Below are 15,782 nucleotides of genomic sequence, written 5' to 3' on the forward strand. Positions count from 1 at the left end.
TATTTTTAAAGCCATTTCTGCAGAGAAGAATTAAGTTTAAGGGCATCATCTTTCGTCTTTACCATGAAATAAAGATTTCTCACTAAATGTGAAATGTGTCATTTTAAAAGGCTGATGACAATGGCACACATTTAACAAACAAAAACAATGACATAACAACGAAAACATTTTCTTGCCGTTTAAATTCTGCATCGGGCTCCCCTCTGTACTGATAACGTTTTCATTTGACTATGATTTAGATAAGTATTTATTTGATTTAAACCTTATCCCTTAGTATCTGAGGGCCCTGGTGTTGCAGTGGTTTAAAAGCCAGTGCTGCTAACCAAATGGTGGGCAGTTCAAATCCACCAGCTGCTTCTTGGAAGCCCTTTGGGGCAGTTCTGCTCTGTTCTATGGGGCCGCTATGAGTCAGAATTGACTTGATGGCAATGGGTTTTCTTAATATTTGAAGCCTCATAGTTTTTTGGAATCAGCATCTTGGCCTTCCTCGTTCAAATACCTCCTTTTAATTGTACCAGTGCAAGTTTGCATTATACATGTGTGCTTCTGACACATTTTCAGGGTCGACTCAATGGCAACATGTTTGGTTTTGGTTTTATGCAAGCAGTTGTACAATAAAAATAACACATTATTCTATAATTCTTCTTTTTAAGGAACAGGGCCCTTCCATAGAATTTTAAAGTTAGAAAGGAATGTAGCAACAATTTTGAGCCAACCCTTGTTTTTGGGGGGGTGTGGAAATTAAGGGTCAAAAATATTATGGGATTTTCCCAACATTACCATTATCCAGTCTTCCTTTTCTCTATTTATTCAACTAATGCTTTTTGAGGTACCATGTGCAAAGCACTATGATAGATGCTATGAGGGACAACATATGTGTAAGAGTTTTCTCTGCCCCAGGGACCACACAGTCTAGTCATAGAGTCACTTGCAGGTAAGCAACTAACTATGGTACAAATGCCAATGACATGCTGTCCCCAGAAGTTCTTCACTAGTTCTGAAACAGAAATCGTCATCCTCACTTTGACCTGGTTTCCACTTGAAGTGACCATTTCAGTTCACAGCACCATCATCCAGGCAATTATCACTGCCGAAAACTTGGACAACAGCCTAGGTCTTTTTTTTTTTTTTCCTGTTACTCCCACCCCCCAATACTCACCTGTCATCATACGACTCAGTTTATTCTATAGAGTCCTCACATCTGTCCTCTTTGCTTCATTCCAGCTGTAGTTGTGTTAGTTTAAATGCTGCTCATTTCTCTCGTGGACTATTGCTTTGACAATCTAACTCATCTACATGTCCCTGTTCTTAACCTTTCAAATTAATTGTGTAGACTTCAGGCAGTTTGATGTATTTGAAATACTGGTAAGATTGTGTCACTCACCTGCTTAATTTCAATGACTCCCAGTTGCTTCTCCAATCAACCTCATTTCTTAGTGTGGCAAAGACACTCAGGATCTGGTCTCTCCTTACACTTTTTTTTTACTAGTTACTAAATACTTTTTCTCTACTAGACAATAAGCACTTTGAGAGTTGGAATTTTTTGTTTGCTTATTTGTTTCTTGCTCACTATTTTATTTTCTTTCATCTAAAAAGTAACTTACGTTAAAGTAGGCACATATTATATATTTGGATCCTGGTTGAAAGGAGAGAATACCAGAAAGATGTTTGCCTGTGCTTTATTTACTATGCTAAGACATTTGACCATGTGGACCTTACCAAATTATGGATAGTATTGCAGAGAATGGGAATTCCAGAACACTTAATTGTCCTCATGAGGAATCTGTACATGGATCAAGAGGCAGTCATTTGAACAGAACAAGGGGCTACTTGATGTTTTAAAATCAGGAAAGGTATGCATCAGGGTTGTATCCTTTCACCACACCTATTCAATCTGTATGCTGAGCAAATAATCTGAGATGCTGGACTATATGAAGAAGGACAGGGCATCAGGACTGGAGGAAAACTCATTAGCAACCTGCTTTATGCAGATGAAACAACCTTGCTTGCCGAAATGAAGAGGACTTGAAACACTGATGAAGATCAAAGACCACAGCCTTCAGTGTGGATTACACCTCAACATAAAGAAAACAAAAATATTCACAACTGGACCAATAAGCAACATCATGATAAATGGAGAAAAGATCGAAGTTGTCAAGGATTTCATTTTGCTTAGATCCACAATCAGCACCTATGGAAGCAGCAGTCAAGAAATAAAAAGATGTATTGCACAGGGCAAATCGGTTGCAAGAGACCTCTTTGAAAAGTTGAAAAGCAAGGATGTTGCCTTGAGGACTAAGGTGCACCTGACCCAAGCCATGGTGTTTTCGATCACCTCATATGCATGCAAAAGCTGGACGATGAACAAGGAAGACTGAAGAAGAATCAATGCCTTTGAATTGTGGTGTTGGTGAAGAATTTTGAGTATACCAAGGAGTGCCAAAAGAACGAACAGATCTGTCTTGGAAGAAGCAAAGATGGTGAGACTGCGTCTTATATACTTTGGACATGCTTATCAGGAGCAGGAGCAGGACATCATGCTTGGTAAAGTAGAGGGTCAGCGAAAAAGAGGAAGACCCTCAATGAGATGGATTGACACAGTGGCTGCAACAATGGAGTCAAGCATGGCAACAATTGTGAGGATGGCACAGGACCAGGCAGTGTTTTATTCTGTTGTTCCTAGGGTCACTATGAGTTGGAACCAACTTGATGGCACCTAGCAACAGCAACAACAACGTGTTTTAGAATAGTGTTATTTGATATAACTTTCTGCAATGATGTAAATGTTCTTTCTGTGCTGTCTAATATGATTGCCACTAGGCACATGTGGCTACTGAATACTTAAAACTGAGGATCCGAGGAACAAAAGAAACTGAAGGAACTTGATTTTAAATGTTATTTAATTTTAATTAAAATAGCCACATGTGACTAGTGGCCACTGTATTGGACAACACAGTGTTAGAAAGTTCCCCCAAGCAGAGCCCCAAGAGAACCATACAGAATGCTACAGTTAGGATAACTCAAGGAGATTTTGTTTATAAGGAGGTTTCTTCCAAATGTGTGGTCAGGTTTAATGGATCCTCAAGAGAGCATGTAATTAACTGTGGTTAGTTATATGGGAGCAATGGTAGGACAGATTGCATGGAACGTCTTCCAAATCAGATCATAGAGTCATACGCCTGGATCACACTGGGGCAATATTAACAACATGAAATAATTATTTTGATGAAATTACATTGAAAGAATTTCATGCTCAGAACTGTTCTTTTCAATAAAATCTTTCCTGGCAATTTGTTTCCTGATGAAGAAGGTGATAGTTTTTTTTTTTTTTTTTTTTGTCAATGCAGTACTCATCCCTGCCGTGTTTTGTCAGTGTTTGCCTCCCTTGTGTTCCACTGTAAGTGGTCCCTTTTCCATTAGTGGGGCTGTCTGGACTTAATGACGCCTTCTGCCAAAGCTTTAAGAAGCATTCCCTCTCTTGAGCACTTGGGAGGTAGTCAGGTTCTGACTGTTATCTGTGGCTGTGTTTTGGTATCCTTCCTTTTCTGTCCCTTCCCTCAGCACACAGCATTCACCTTTAGCCCTAGCTCGTTGCTAAGTGATTTGTTAAGGCTTCGAAAACAGAAGGAGTGGGGTCTTTTAAGCCAGGCAGGACTATTTCTCCTTGCTTTATTTATTTTTATACCATGCAATATGAATAAAGAGGCAGAAAATGGCTTGAGTGAAGCCAAATAAATCTGGATAAATAGAGCAAGGATGCAATAGAAAGAAGAAAGGTAGGGGGTGGGGAAAGGAAGGGAAAGGAGAACTTTATATTTCCTGTAATGACAGGAACTGTTTATTATTGCCTAGAGAACAAAATGTCTTTGACCCATTGAAACATTTTAAACTGAGGTTAAGTTCTGTGTATAAATTAGAAAACCATCTTTCTAGTCCTTATTGAATTGTTTCATGCTGTCACCTCTTGTCACCCTTTATTAAAGTTTTGTTTGCCACTGCTGCTAGCTCTGAGAAGGCTGACATCTTTTAGTTGTTCTGATGAATCACTCCACAGAAGCTAGTGAGTTTTTGTGGCCAATACAACAGCAGTCTTCCATAGTATTCCTGAGTGTGTATGCATTGTCTTTCTGCCCCATTCATGCCCCCTTTTGACTATCTCTGCTTTCTTGGAGAAGTGGGAAGAGATAGAAGCAAGAGCTGACACTGTATGAAACTGGAGAATAGGGCTAGGTTCTTTAGATAAAACTAGAAGCTATCTTATAGCCTGTAGTGTAGCTATTAATGCCATTATTTTATATAGCCCCAAATTAACTTTTCACAATTTTTCATTGGTAGCATGGAGAATAGGAGTCTCTGGGTGGTGCAAACATTTAAGCACCCAGCTACTAACCAAAAGGTTGGTGGTTTGAATTCACCCAGAGGCACCTTGGAAGAAAGACCTGGACTTCTAAAAGATCACAGCCATTGAAAACACTATGGATCGCCATTCTGTTCTGAAACACATGGGGTTAATGTGAGTTGGAATCATCTCACTGGAAACTAGGTTGGTTTTGGTTTTAGCAGGAAGAAGCCTCAGTTGGAGCTGTCCGAGGTAGCCACAACTTTCTTTTTGGTTATTGCCACCGTTGCTTCTATTGCTCTGACATCCAGAGTTTTATTTGTACTCGTTGAAATTGTCTAACTTCAGTCTCTCCTATCTCTACCCTTCCTTTTCTCCTATTCCTTCATTAGGCACAATCTCCGTCATACATACATTCCAAACTCACTTTCAATGTGGTAAGGAGTTTAGTGATTCTATACTATCCCCTCCTAGAGGCATCAGGGAATGTGTGGGGTCAATTTTTGGCTGTCACAGTCACTGTGTCTGGTATTGGCATTTAGTAGACACAGGTCTAAAGATGATAAACATCCTGCAGTGAATAGAATGGTCTCAAATTATGCTGATTTTTCCAACTCTAAATAGCAGTAACTGCTACTGAGGAACTCTTGATCTTACTGAGGAACTCTTGATCTTACTGAGGGACCAGCACCCTCCACTAATAAAGACCTTTAGCTGTGCCTTGAGGGCTTCTCCATGTGTGTCAGAGTAGAACTGTGCTCCATAGGGTTTTTAATGGCTGATTTTTTGGAAGTAGATTGCCAGACTTTTCTTCTGAGGTACCTATGGGTGGGCTCAAACCTTCAGTCTTTCAGTTAGCTAGGTGCTAAAATCTTGTCCAGAATCTAGTATGAAACCTTCCTGGCACATAGTAAAACCTACTGCTGTTGAGTCGATTCTGACTTATAGCAACCCTATAGTTCAGGGTAGAATTGCCCCATAGAGTATCCAAGGAGCAGCTGGTGGATTCAAACTGACGACTTTTTGGTTAGCAGCCAGGATCTTAGGTCCCTAATAAAAACGTGTTTTTGTATGTTTTTAATCAAATTGTTCATTTATAAACTAGCCAACTCTATTCAATATATTCTATGCTGGTCACTATAGGAAGCTGAATGAAATTTAAGATATATTTGCCAGCATCGACTCTAACAGTACAATTGGCAAAATAATTCTATTATGAAAACATTCTGCATCCCACTTTGAAACGTGGCGTCTGGGGTCTTAAATGCTAACAAGCGGCCATCTAAGATGCATCAATTGGTCTCAACCCACCTGGAGCAAAGGAAAATGAAGAACACCAAGGTCACACGACAACTAAGAGCCCAAGAGACAGAAAGGGCCACATGAACCAGAGACCTACATCATCCTGAGACCAGAAGAACTAGTTGGTGCCCAGCTACAATCGATGACTGCCCTGACAGGGAGCACAACAGAGAACTCCTGAGGGAACAGGAGATCAGTGGGATGCAGACCCCAAATTCTCATAAAAATACCATACTTAATGGTCTGACTGAGACTAGAGGAATCCCGGCGGCCATGGTCCCCAGACCTTCTGTTGGTACAGGACAGGACCCATCCCCGAAGACAACTCATCAGACATGAAACGGACTGGTCAGTGGGTGGGAGAGAGATGCTGATGAAGAGTGAGCTAATTATATCAGGTGGACACTTGAGATTGTGTTGGCATCTCTTGTCTGGAGGGGGGATGGGAGGATAGAGAGAGTGGGAAGCTGGCAAAATCGTCACGAAAGGAGAGACTGAAAGGGCTGACTCAATAGGGGGAGAGCAAGCGGGAGTACGGAGTAAGATGTATGTAAACTTATATGTCACAGACTGATTGGATTTGTAAACGTTCACTTGAAGCTTAAAAAAAGTTAATAAAAAAAAAAGATTCTAACAGTAAAGGCGATGAAACATGTACAGAAATGAACTGAGTTGGGGAATTCAAAATGCTATTGGTACAAGGAGGGGTGAGATTTTATTTTTGAGCAGGATTGCTAGAAAAGCCATAGGAGCAGATAGGGTTTTAACAGGTAGGTTTTGGGGAGATGCTTGCTGAAGTTGAAGGTACAGTCCATGTAAGAGCTTGTGAGAAGACACACAAAAGTATAGGAAAACATCCTTATATTACTGTAAAGGATAGTATTTGAGAAGGTGTGCCAGAAGTTAAGACTAACATGGTAGGTTAGGACAGAATATGAATGGTTTTGAACTTCTCATTAAGGAGTCTTTCCACTTGAAACTATGGATTTACGTATGAGTTTAGTCACTGGGGTAGTGTCTGATAGTGCTGCCTAATGGTCTATGATTTTCCACAGTGTCCTTTGCCACGGAACCCATGCTGTAAACTCTTCCAGTTATCAGCTGTTTAAAGTTGCCTTCCTGATTTTCAAGGTCTTCTCTCAAGACCTCTTTTCAGTGTATTAATTTAAGTAGCAGCAGTTTTGCTAGAGGTGAATCACATAATGATTTTTTCCAATCTCTTTTATACTAGACACACTGAAAAAAGCATATGATTAGATCCAATTTAGTTGTCTCCCACAAAAATCATATGTAGAAAATACCCACCAAGGTGACCCTCTCTGTGGCTTAATAGCCTAAAGATTTAGGTTAAGGATGTAACAGAATTGTTCTGCTCCAGGAATGAAAAGGTGTTGTACAACTATCTTAAAGAGCCAAAAACAGCATCCAGTTCTTATTTGAAACAGTTTGTTCTTGGAATATTGTCAGCTAAAATTGTGGTCAACTTTTGCAAATTGTATGAATTTGCACTGCATATTTTATTTAGTGTTTAGCAAAACTCCAATATGGCTCTGCATAACTTACACAATACACCATGAAAATGACTTCAGAAACTCCCACGGAAGTTGACAAATCGGGCATCTAATGCTTTTAAGCTAATTGCTTGCTTAGTAGGTGAAGAGTCAACTTAAGAACGAAGATCAGAGTTTCATCATGGTGGATAATGTTCTGCCTGCGGCCACACTAAATACCACCCAACCCTGTATCAGAAATCTTACAGGAGCCTTAAAGGAGAAACTAATGTGAGGTTTATTCACCATTCTACTTAGTCTTAACGTGAAGTGCTCCTGATTCATGTGCAATATCATAGCAGTTTTGCAACCTGTTCTTGAGTGTTCAAGCTGTTATTTTCAGGAAATTTAGAAAGCAAATTGCTAAGTGATGAAGAGCAATTTGATACCATTGCTTATGTCATTTATTTTTCCTCTCTTGCAGGCTGGAAAAAAGGAAAGGAGTAATACCCTGAATATCGCCATAGACAACATGTGCAAGAAGACAAGAGACCTTCGCAGACAGGTAAAGGAAAAGAGAGACATGGAGATAGAAACATAAGTAGCAAAATCCCCCTTTTATCGGTTGCTGGAATATTTATGGAAACCCTGGTGGCGTAGTGGTTAAGTGCTACGGCTGCTAACCAAAAGGTCGGCAGTTTGAATCTGCCAGGTGCTCCTTGGCAACTCTATGGGGCAGTTCTACTCTGTCCTATGGGGTCGCTATGAGTAGGAATCGACTCGATGGCAGTGGCTTTTTTTGGTTTTGGAATATTTATTTCTTGTTTATGACCTGTCTTAGTTAATTTATACCGCAACACAAAACAAAAACAAATACCTACTTCGCACATTTACAGACCTCAGACATTTTTGTGGCAGAGGAGACGAAAGAGTTTGGAGCTTAACGTCAGGTGGATTACATTCAAATCCAGCTCTGCCATTCATCAGCTGTGTGGTCTTAGGCAGAGAGTTCCTCTCTCTGAGTCTGTTTTTTACCTATAAAGTGGGATTAATAATACACAATAGGTCTCAGGGGATTAATGAAATGTCTGTCAGTGCCTGGTATATAGTGGGTTTCTAGGGAATGTTGGTAAGTTAATTTTATTAAATTGCAAACTGAATTTATTCATCATTGATGTAATTGTTGTCCCTAAACTGTACACATGAAAATTGTTGAACTGACAAGTGTGTTATATAGATTTTTCCAGCAATTAAAAAAACCCTGAATTTATCATCCAAATGCTTACAGCAAAGCTATTAATGCAGAGACCCTACTAATTTTTTTTTTTTCTGATTTCTTTCAGGATGCTTCAACATTAGTTTCAGTTTAATTTGAGGCTACTTTTTCACCTTAGGTCATCAGAACTATAGGACTAGAAAGCATTTTACTAAACAATTCTATCACGAACAATTTTTTCCCAGAAACATGGAGGCTGTTTTCCAAGACCTTTGCTTTCCATTCCATTCCACTATTTAATAACCAGAATATTTTCTCATGTGAAAGTTTAACTTAGTCACCATTAACCAATAAAAGAGGAGCAAAAGGCTTTTTAACCATAAGCTTTTAATGCAATAGATTATCGTAGTTTAATGGAAAGATTGAGTAAAACGGGGTGAGCAATCCTTTAATTCAGAGTAGTTTTGGAAATTGAATAAATAAGGATCCTCAGCCAGTTAATATTAGCTGTGTAGAAACACGATTTTCAAGGCTGGGAAAATCCTAATTTCTCCACTTTACAGCTTTAATGTGAATTCTATTTCCACTATCGGCACTTATCAGTACTTAGAATCATGGAATGTGAGGGCTGGAAGGGATCTAACACAACCCATCTTACAATGCAGCTGAGAAATCAGACTGGTGTGGTGAAGAAACCAGCCTTAGGAGGAATGGGGCACCTAGTCAGAACGTACACCAGGGCCCAGAGACTCTTGCCCTTAGTGCCTTTGTCCCTTTTCATAGCATGACTTCTATTCTTTGATCTTCTTTGGGATTTCTACCCTAACAGCTCCTCTCAGGACTCAGAGAAGATGTTTCTATGAAGTCTTAGCAATTGTGTCTTTTATTGCCATTTTATCCCTCTATATTGCCCTCAACAAAGTTATACAGAAAGAGATAACCCACATTTATGCCTCCAAAACTTTTGGCGTCATTATTTTCTGAAAGAATGTAAAGAAAAAGAAATCCCTTGTGCATAGATTTGTCAGTTTTGGCAAATAAAAATACTTATATTAAAAAGAGTTATTTATGACAGACTGACTTGATTTGTAAACTTTCACTTAAAGCACAATAAAAATTATTAAAAAAAAGAGTTACTTATTAGAAATTAAAATTTATCTTAAAAGCCTAAAACAAAAACAAAAAACATTACTGTCAAGTTGATTCCAACTCCTAGTGACACTACAGGACACAGTAGAATTGTCTCATAGGGTTTCCAAAGAGCAACTGGTGGTTTTGAACTGCTGACCTTTTGGTTAGCAGCTGAGCTCTTAACTACTGTGCCACAAGGGCTCCCAATTTAACGTGGGGTCCTATATTTTAACTGGCAACTCTCCTTGTATATTTCCACCTCAGTACCATCAGTGAGATACAGAAATTGCATTATTAATGCCTTTCTGAATAGTAAGGATATGTTTCTAGCTTATAGGAAACTTTTTGTAGGAGGTATGCAAATTTCATCCGGTTTTAGAACTCAACATCTGTATTATTTTGGTTATCTATTTTTTTATTACTGCTTAACAAACCACACCAAACAACAGCAATGATTTTATCATGCCTTACAGTCACATGGGTTAGCTGGGGGATAGCTGAGGGAGATGGGGGTTGGCAGGCCTGTTTCTGTACCATTTTCGCTTGTGGTCTCCAGGTAGTGGCAGTCAGATGGATACTGGTCTAGGCTCTGGGCTGGGTGTGTGGGACCTCAGTGCTCCTCTCTGTCCCTTCTATCCATGTGATTGCTAATATTTTAGGACGCATCCATGACTTCTCTCTCCTGTAGAGCAGCCTGGATTTCTTATATAACAGTTCAGGGCTCAAAGAAGAAGTAGAATCCACTAGGCCTTATTAATGCCTGATTTTCAAAGTTGCAGGATGTCATTTTCTCCACATTCCATTGGTCAAAACAGTCACAATCCCAGGCCCAGGTCAGTTGGAAGGGGCAGAAGCTCTGTCTCTTACAGAAGTAGTAAGTGCATACAGGAAGGGGCAGGATTGCTAGGAGCCTTTTTTGGAGTCAGCCTTGGTGGTTGATGTGATCCTTTCTCACTATTCTCACTTGCCCGCCCCCAGGACTTCATTTTCCATTCTGATATTTATTCTTTTGGCACTAGTTAAAACAGTAACCTGAGTCATCTCCATCTCCTCTTGTTCTTTACAAAGTTTACCCAACAGTTTGTTTTAAGCATTTTATGTAGGCTCTTTCACACTGTAAGGAGACAGCCCTATCCTTAAAATGTTTTTCTTTGAAATATTTAATGTTTATCTTGTTTTATAATGGTTTTGTTTTTGTTTTTGAGTAAAAATTAAGTAGAGGAAGTAGAGCTCATCTTCTATCCCATTCCCTTGCTTATTTGTGGCTTTTCCATCAGCAACACAAATATTTTCATTTGGGCTCAGAGAATGATTGGATTTCTTCCATGAGAAATGAGATAGATGGCTTAGAAATATATGGTGAGAAGCAAATTACACATTTTGGAGCATCAAGATGGAATATCCTAGGAGATAATTTAGTATTTATTTGTTTCAACTTCCATGCTTTTTTGACTTCCTTGTCCTGAGAATGAAGATAAAAGCCCTTGGCATGGTGTTCTAGGTTCTTGGATTTGGCCCTGATTTTATCTCCACTATTCTTAATGTTCTTTCTCTTTCAGTTCTCCTTGAACTCAGTTCCTCGTTTTCATACACTAAAACATTACACTATTGCCTCACTAAAGAGTCTACTTAAAAAAATATTCACTAAATTGTCCATCACTGCTTCCCAAACACACATGCATCTTCATACATGTGATTTGTTTTGTTTGGTGTCCCCGTATTTCAATGCCTATCCACTGTCCTCACTCCCCCACAACACCTCCCAGAAACTGAGGAAGTTCAAGGCTGGTGTAAGTGCTGCTTCCATAAGAGCCTTGCCATTTTCTCCAGCTATAAATTTTCTTCTTCTTCCCTGAGCACTTATACTATGTGTAGTTCCAATAATAAAAAAAAAAAAGCCCGTTGCCATCGAGTCGATTCCAACTCATAGCAACCCTATATGGCAGTTGTCATATCCTGCTTTTTCTTTCCTTCCTGCTCGATTTTAAACCCTTATTTTTTAATGACAGTAGTGATATCTCTCATTTAGTAAATGGCTTTGCCTTCTACCAAGTGTTGTTCTTATATTATTGATTTTTATCCTGGCAGTAAGAAATGATGCCATGGTATTATTTTCTGAAGTTTTCAGATAAGTCACCTTACCAAATTTCACCCAGCTAAGTGGGAGAGCCAAGGTCCTTTCCCAGGTGTACTTGATCCAGCCCATGTTTGTGATCCAGCCCGTGTTTGTGATCCAGCCCATGTTTGTGATCCAGCCCGTGTTTGTGATCCAGCCCATGTTTGTGATCCAGCCTGTGTTTGTGATCCAGCCCATGTTTGTGATCCAGCCCATGTTTGTAACCACCATGCCTGGGGACATGGGCTTGTTCATCTTCAGAACCTCCAGTGGCTACTACACTGACTTTACCATCATAAGTGTTTTTTTTTCTCTTTATTATATTTTAAATGCTATTTTTAAATTTAAGTTTTCTTCTTTTTTTTGTTCTCCTTTTCCTCTATTCATTTCAGAGTTGCATCCTATTGGAACTCCCAATAAAGAAGGAAGGCTTTGAAAACACCTTTACTTCATTAAAAAAAAAATTAGCCCAACTGAATATATGCCATTTCTAATGTATTACGCAGAGCGAAACATGCATTTGCTTTCACTACAGGCAAGTTAGATTTGTTTGAGTGTATACTGAGGAAAAAAAAAAAAAGTCTTACATAAGTGGCAAAGTAAAGACTTGAGCTATATCAAATAAAATTAGATTCTGATAAAAACAAACAAAGCAAACACTAGATTAATCCTCTAGTTGCTGAATTGCTATATCTGTCTCTTCTCCATGTTGGTAGTACCAGTGCCACACTCAGAAAACAAAACACGTAGGATCTTACAGCTCCTCGTCATCATCCTCATCATCAAATAACATTAAGTGTCTGAAAGGTACAAGTCCTGTTAAACTGATGCAGTAGTTGTATGCTGATTTAATTTTTAGTCAACTTACTCCCCACTAATCAGTTGGGATAGCCCACCTGGATGGTGGGGGGGAAAGCTTTGAAAATCATATTTTGCTATTTGACCTTAAATTAAAATGTCATTAACATACAAAAACAGGTTCTTTTGTAAAACACTTTCTCTTCTTTCTATCCTTTTTCCCCCTCACAATTTTTCTTTCCATTCCCCAACCCCCTTTTTTTGGGAGGCCTTCTTCTTATAGTTTTCACATAGAGCTTTCACTTCTGAGCTTCAATTGTAGAGAAATATATTATTTTGTTTGTGATCCCAAACCACTTACACCAGAGGGAAATAGAAAAATTGATGTCTCAAAGCCTTTTATTAAACTGTAGTGAGAAAAGATGGAAAGCCCCTCTGTTTTGTTTTGTGCCTGACATCTTTCTTGTTGGGGAACAAACAGGTATTTATTGAAAATGCATGCCTCCAACTCCTGTTGGTCTCCTACTGACTTCAGATCTGAGTGCTGTGGCTCCTACATTGTTGTATTATTTCTACAGTGGCATATTGGCTTCTTTAACCCTTTCATGCCCTGCAGTACATGTAATAACCATGAACTTTTTCAGCCTCTGGGGTTTATTGGGAACCTGCTATACCACTGACAGTATGTGCTGCTGCAGGGCAGGGTCTTTATGACTGTTCGAAACCAGAAAAATGGACACGTGCTGCAAATTACTATTTTTACAGGGTATTGTATGAGATGTCTGAATTTTTGGTAGGAAAAATAGAAATTTTGAAAATTTTTGTTTGTTACACATACATACCAGTAGACCCCAGTGGGGACTCTGGGGTATAATTAGTGGTACTTCATATATACCACTAAACACTTAGGGCAGGATTGTAGGAGGAGCAACAAAAAAACATGCATACTATCTACCAGAAATTCAGACACATTCAATGATTCAACATGCTTCCATGAATGAAAACATATGGTATCAACACAAAATTCATAGTAGTAGATTATTGAGTCACCAAAGGGTTACTTACGCTTTTTTTTGGTGTATCACCAAAGGGAAAGGAATGAGTTGTATTCTTAGGCAAGAAAAGTAATATGGAATAAATAAGATGCAGGCTATTTAAATATTATATTGTGTTAGTCATAGAGTGCTGCCATAACAGAAATACCACAAGTAGATGGCTTTAACAAAGAGAAATTTATTTTCTCACAGTCTAGTAGGTTACAGGTCCAAATTCAGGGTGTCAGCTCCAAGTGAAGGCTTTCTCTCCCTGTTGGCTCTGGAGGAAGGTCCTTGTCCTTAATCTTCCCATGGTTGAGGAGCATCTCAGGCTCAGGGACCCTGTGTCCAAAGGATGCACTCTGCTCCTGGTGCTGCTTTCTTGGTGGTATGAGATCCCCAACTCTCTGCTTGCTTGCCTTTCCTTTTTTTTTTTTCAGGTGTTAAATTTTTATTAGAAATTCTTTTTTTTTTTTTTTTAATTTTTATTATGCTTCAAGTGAACATTTACCATTCCAATCAGTCTGTCACATGTAGGTTTACATACATCTTACTCCCTTCTCCCACTTGCTCTCCCCCTATTGAGTCAGCCCTTACAGTCTCTCGTTTCGTGCCAATTTTGCCATCTTCCCTCTCTCTCTATCTTCCCATCCCCCCTCCAGTCAAGAGCTGCCTACACACTCTCCCGTGTCCACCTGATTTAATTAGCTCACTCTTCATCAGCATCTCTCTCCCCTCCACTGACCAGTCCTTTTGATGCCTGATGATTTGTCTTCGGGCATGGTTCCTGTCCTGTGCCATCAGAAGTTCTGGGGAGCATTGTCTCTGGGATTCCTCTAGTCACAATCATACCATTAGGTGTGGTCTTTTAGTGAGAATTTGGGGTCTGTATCCCATTGGTCTCCTGCTCCCTCAGGAGTTCTCTATTGTGCTCCCTGACAGGGCAGACATCGATTGTGGCCGGGCACCAACTAGTTCTTCTGGTCTCAGGATGATGTAGGTCTCTGGTTCATGTGGCCCTTTCTGTCTCTTGGGTTCTTAGTTGTCGTGTGACCTTGGTGTTCTTCCTTTGCCTTTGCTCCAGGTGGGTTGAGACCAATTAATGTATTTTAGATGGCCGCTTGTTGGGATTTAGGACCCCAGGCGCCACAATTCAAAGTGGGATGCAGAGTGTTTTCATAATAGAATTATTTTGCCCATTGACTTAGAAGTCCCCTCAAACCAAGTTCCCCAGACCCCAGCCCCTGCTTCGCTGACCTTTGAAGCTTTCATTTTATCCCAGAAACCTCTTTACTTTTAATCCAGTCCAATTAGGCTGACCTTCCTTGTTTTGAGTGTTGTCTTTCCCTTCACCCAAAGCAGTTCTTATCTACAGATTGATCAATAAAAAGCCCTCTCTCTCCCTCCCTCCCTCCCCGCTTTGTAACCACATAAGTATGTGTTCTTCTCCGTTTTTTCTATTTCTCAAGATCTTATAATAGTGGTCTTATACAATATTTGTCCTTTTGCAACTGACTCATTTCGCCCAGCATAATGCCTTCCAGATTCCTCCATGTTATGAAATGTTTCAGAGATTCGTCACTGTTCTTTATCGATGTGTAGTATTCCATTGTGTGAATATACCACAATTTATTTACCCATTCGTCCGTTGATGGACATCTTGGTTGCTTCCACCTTTTTGCTATTGTAAACAGAGCTGCAATAAACATGGGTGTGCATATATCTGTTTGTGTGAAGGCTCTTGTATCTTTAGGGCATATTCCGAGGAGTGGGATTTCTGGGTTGTATGGTAGTTCTATTTCTAACTGTTTAAGATAACGCCAGATGGATTTCCAAAGTGGTTGTACCATTTTACAATCCCACCAGCAGTGTATGAGAGTTCCAATCTCTCCGCAGCCTCTCCAACATTTATTATTTTGTGTTTTTTGAATTAATGCCAGTCTAGTTGGTGGGAGATGGAATCTCATCGTAGTTTTAATTTGCATTTCTCTAATGGCTAATGATCGGGAGCATTTTCTCATGTATCTGTTGGCTGCCTGAATATCTTCCTTAGTGAAATGTGTGTTCATACCCTTTGCCCACTTCTTGATTGGTTTGTTTGTCTTTTTGTAGTTGAGTTTTGACAGAATCATGTAGATTTTAGAGATCAGGTGCTGGTCTGAGATGTCATAGCTGAATATTCTTTCCCAATCTGTAGGTGGTCTTTTTACTCTTTTGGTGAAGTCTTTAGATGAGCATAGGTGTTTGACTTTTAGGAGCTCCCAGTTATCTGGTTTCTCTTCATCATTTTTGGTAATGTTTTGTATTCTGTTTATGTCCTGTATTAGGGCTCCTAGGGTAGATCCTATTTTTTCTT

The 15,782-nt window shown here is 39.5% G+C and overlaps 1 protein-coding gene across 4 annotated transcripts in view; it reads left to right on the plus strand.

The window, feature by feature from the left end:
- The window catches only part of CTNNA3 (catenin alpha 3), a 1,852,175-nt gene that overhangs the window by 937,698 nt on the left and 898,695 nt on the right, over positions 1-15,782 (plus strand). For all 4 annotated transcript variants that reach the window (XM_049856013.1, XM_049856014.1, XM_049856011.1 and 1 more), the window contains one exon: positions 7,616-7,696. In XM_049856013.1, the coding sequence (XP_049711970.1) occupies positions 7,616-7,696 (81 nt within the window). The remainder of the gene's footprint in view (positions 1-7,615; positions 7,697-15,782) is intronic.

This window comes from Elephas maximus, chromosome 16 (assembly GCF_024166365.1).
Source record: "Elephas maximus indicus isolate mEleMax1 chromosome 16, mEleMax1 primary haplotype, whole genome shotgun sequence".
NCBI lineage: Eukaryota > Metazoa > Chordata > Mammalia > Proboscidea > Elephantidae > Elephas > Elephas maximus.